The following is a 3807-nucleotide window of genomic DNA, read 5'->3' as shown; positions in this document are numbered from 1 at the left end:
CCTTCTGAGTTAATTGCAGCCCTTAGAGTCCATTGTCCAATTACTTTTGGTCCCTTGAAAAAGAGGAGGCTATGCATTACAGAGCTATGATTCCTAAACCCTTTCTCCGATTTGGATGTGGAAACTCTCATATTGCAGCTGGGAGTGTGCACTTTCAGCCCATATTATATATATATAATTGTATTTCTGAACAGGTTTTTGTAAACAGCTAAAATAACAAAACTTGTGTCACTGTCCAAATATTTCTGGCCCTAACTGTACATCTATGACCTGTGCTGCAAAATGAGTTAGAATGAGCGGGACACCTAAATTAATAATTACTCATTTTTGCCATAATTGAGATTTGTGCAAAAATGAGTCCATAAAGACACTATCTAGCAATCACAGTAGCTAAAATAGGATATAGTTTTCCTTATATACCTTTAAATTCAAGTTTTCTAACAGGTATGTCTTCAGAAATAATCCTGATTTATAACCCTTATAATCTCCTTTGAAATTGACCATTCTTTCCTCTGCTGCAACACGAGGAATCTCTTGGAATAATGTCTGGCATCATTGGGAAGCTTTGGGATTCCCCTTTTTATTATACAGCTGATAACATCCCTCCAGTCCAAGAAAACTTGAGTTTTGAGTTGAGTTTAGCTTGTTGCCTAGCCAAGTGATAAATTGCCAAATTTCAACAAACTACATATCATTTTGAAGCTTTTGAGATGGATTATTTAAAAACAATAATAATTCAATACTGAAAAATTCCTCATTGTGATTTATTTTTCCAGCACGGGGTTCAGTGGGGGTGAAAAAGATTTGAAAACAAACAGCTTTACTGCAACATGTTTCAACTACAGAAAACCTCTGGAACTCTACAAGGACAAGTCTGCTGTCTCCTATAAAGTAACAGCACAGAGGACAAAATCAACCTTTCAACATTTAAAATGTGGATTCTGATTTTTCTATTTCCCCAATGCTAAAAGTTAATTTTGTCCCCCACCTCTACTTCTCACTGGGCTTAAGACCCACAGGATCATAAATATTTGCAGTTTAAAACTAACTATTCAAGTTTTTCTGCTGGTCACAACAACAGATGTCAGACTTTCTTGATTGCTAAATTGTAACCACAGTATGTTTTTGTTGTTGTTTTTCTATTGCCTTTTGTCTTCTTTAAGTTTTCTTTTTTCTCACAGTTCCTCAGGAAAACTCACCTATATAAATAAATATGAATCATACAGCGAACCCTGCCTCTTTACTCATAGATCTATAAACAGTTTGTTAGTAACCAGGACAAAGGCTTCTTTTTGACATTTTATTCTTTGTTTCTAAAATGAAGCAAATATTCAAACATCTTTCTGTTAAAACATTTTTAGAAACGGTCTCCTCTCTCCTTAGGCAATGGCTTCCTAGATCCAAGATGGCTCCCTTTGGAATTGACCAGACATTCGACCGAATAAAACTGAAGGAGGCTCGCGCGTCTTCCATCCGAAAAGCTGTGCGGCTCGCTTTTGACCGAGCTGTGAACCACCTGAACCAAGTTGGCAGGGAGCTGAAGCCGAGCAACAGCGTCACTGTCACAAACTGAGTTCCCCACCAGCTCAAGATTCCCCCTCCCCACCCATCAACCACCTACGGAGACTCTGGCTCTGCCTCATACGCACACACACACACTTATGTTTACCATTTCCTGTGAACTGGAATCTGATTGTTTCCACACCTCTCCACATATGTCTGAAATAATGTATCTAATAATGGTTGTCCTGTTTGTCAAACAGCTATGCAATGAAAACAACTCAGTTAGCAGCTGCAAAAAGTGAAACATAAAAATTTAAAAAGCAACTTTTGCTGTGAGGACTGAAAACTGCAGGTTGGAACCTGTTGAATGTGTCAGAGGTCAACTTCTGACCACTTTAAATGTGCTGCAAGACTGCTGCGCCAGTGTCACTGCCATGAGTTGTCCATCGGTGTGTGGGTGTGTGTGTGTGTGAGACAGCAGCAGCTCATGTAAATATCTCCTATACGGCCTGACACTAACTTATTCACTCCTTCAGTCTGTTTTGGTATACGTCATTCTGATGTTGTTCTTCACATCATGGTTGCCGGTGCTGACGGTGTCTGTGTTTCTGCTGGTGCTATCTCCACAGAGAGAAAAAAACATGCACATTGTATGATCAGTTTTGTTATAGCTTCTTTTATACAGTTTTTGTAAGTTATTAAGTTCTCAAGCTTCATGTTTTCTGGCATTAATTTTTTTTTTATCTAAATGTTTTTATTTGACTACTTCTTTTGTTTTTGGTTGTTTGTAGATATTTATATAAAATCTATATAGAAGCTCTCAAAGTATTAAAGGTCTAAAGTGCATCATTCACACCAAAACCAAAAATTTAAAAAAAAAAATCTGCTGCCCACAGATTTCCCACTAGTGTTTCTTTGTTCTCTTAACATTTGTTTGTGTTTCAGATTTTTGGCCTTTTTGTTTGTGTGCTGTGATGAATTTAAATCTTTTATAAAATGTCACATGACCATCTTCTCTATGTGAACTAAACTTGAGTAGTAAAAGAGAAGAGTATGTGCCTGTACTAATTTATTCTGAAGCAGAAAATGTATATGCATCACTTTATCAAGGTGTGGTGAGAAAATACTACAGGCACTAGAAGCCACGTGTAGAGGCCCCTGCCTAATTTGTTGTGACTTTTGGTTGAGTTTTTTTCTTTTATTTTTGGATTGATAGCATTAAATCTGAGAGGTAAGGTGATAGTGTTTGATGTTTTACTTTAGCAGGGAAGCTATGGGTGGCCTACCTGCTCTTTTGATTTGTTTGGATGATTGTTTTTTTTTTTTTTACCCCTCTGGTTGTGGATGTTGTGTGTAAATAGATTTGGTACTTTAGCTGATTCTTTGGGGACAAACGCAGTTATAGCCAATGGGAGCAGAAACCAGCCAACAGCAGGCTGGAGGGATTTTTTTTTATACTAAAACACTGAAAAATTAAAATATGTAATTGAATCACTAAATGTGTTTAATCTAATTTTTTATATAACATGTAACCTAAATTATTCATGCAATTTTTCAAATGTACTTTTAGTTTTTTAATTTAATTTAACTTTCTAAATGCACTTACTGACAAAAAAAGTGAAGCACAAAGACAGTGGTGGAATTGAAAAGTCCTTACTGTATTTCAGTCATTACATTGGGACTAAAAGTATATGGCAGTATAGGCACACCATACGCCTTGTTCAGTGTTTGTCTGGCATGGTGGACATCCACTTTTCACCATCGCACCATACTAGAGATTGAGCTGGATTGTGCGTCACCAGGTGCCTCGTATATGAATGGTGCATGCACACAAAAAAGATGTGTGCCATCTTCCAATCACAAGTCAGGATGTATCAAAACAAATGTTGAGCAAAAGTATAAATATGCATACACTTTTGACCTGCAGTAACAATGTGCAGAGGCCACAAAGATGTTCAGTTAACTATCAAACTCCAAAGTAATGAAACTTATAAATACAGTAAAATATGACTCCATTTGGTTTTCTTCACTTTTGAACACGTTTTCCCACGAGTATGAGCTTTTATGCTTTAAACCCAAACAATGAAACTGAACCACATTTAACTTCATACAGCATACTTAGAACACCTCAAAAATGATCAAAACAACTTCAACGCACTGTAAACTGTTAAGTTTCCTTTAGTTTTGTCACGTGTAGATGTAAACATGCTTGTGAGGCATGTCTAAGGGACACTTCCATTCCACCAAAAAGAAAATGGTGTCAGATCAGCAGAATAATTCAGAACAAGTCACGTTTGATGATTC

The 3807-nt window shown here is 36.9% G+C and overlaps 1 protein-coding gene across 1 annotated transcript in view; it reads left to right on the top strand.

The window, feature by feature from the left end:
* The window catches only part of LOC108250244 (bromodomain-containing protein 1), a 27317-nt gene extending 24319 nt beyond the window's left edge, over nucleotides 1-2998 (top strand). Inside the window, exon 12 of the mRNA XM_017440025.3 lies at nucleotides 1384-2998. Coding sequence (XP_017295514.1) covers nucleotides 1384-1573 — 190 coding nt within the window. The 3' untranslated portion in view covers nucleotides 1574-2998. The remainder of the gene's footprint in view (nucleotides 1-1383) is intronic.
* Nucleotides 2999-3807: the final 809 nt, after the last annotated feature.

Source organism: Kryptolebias marmoratus, linkage group LG17 (assembly GCF_001649575.2).
Source record: "Kryptolebias marmoratus isolate JLee-2015 linkage group LG17, ASM164957v2, whole genome shotgun sequence".
NCBI lineage: Eukaryota > Metazoa > Chordata > Actinopteri > Cyprinodontiformes > Rivulidae > Kryptolebias > Kryptolebias marmoratus.
The sequence above is the reverse complement of the archived record's forward strand: the minus strand, read 5'-3'. Positions and strand labels throughout refer to the sequence as shown.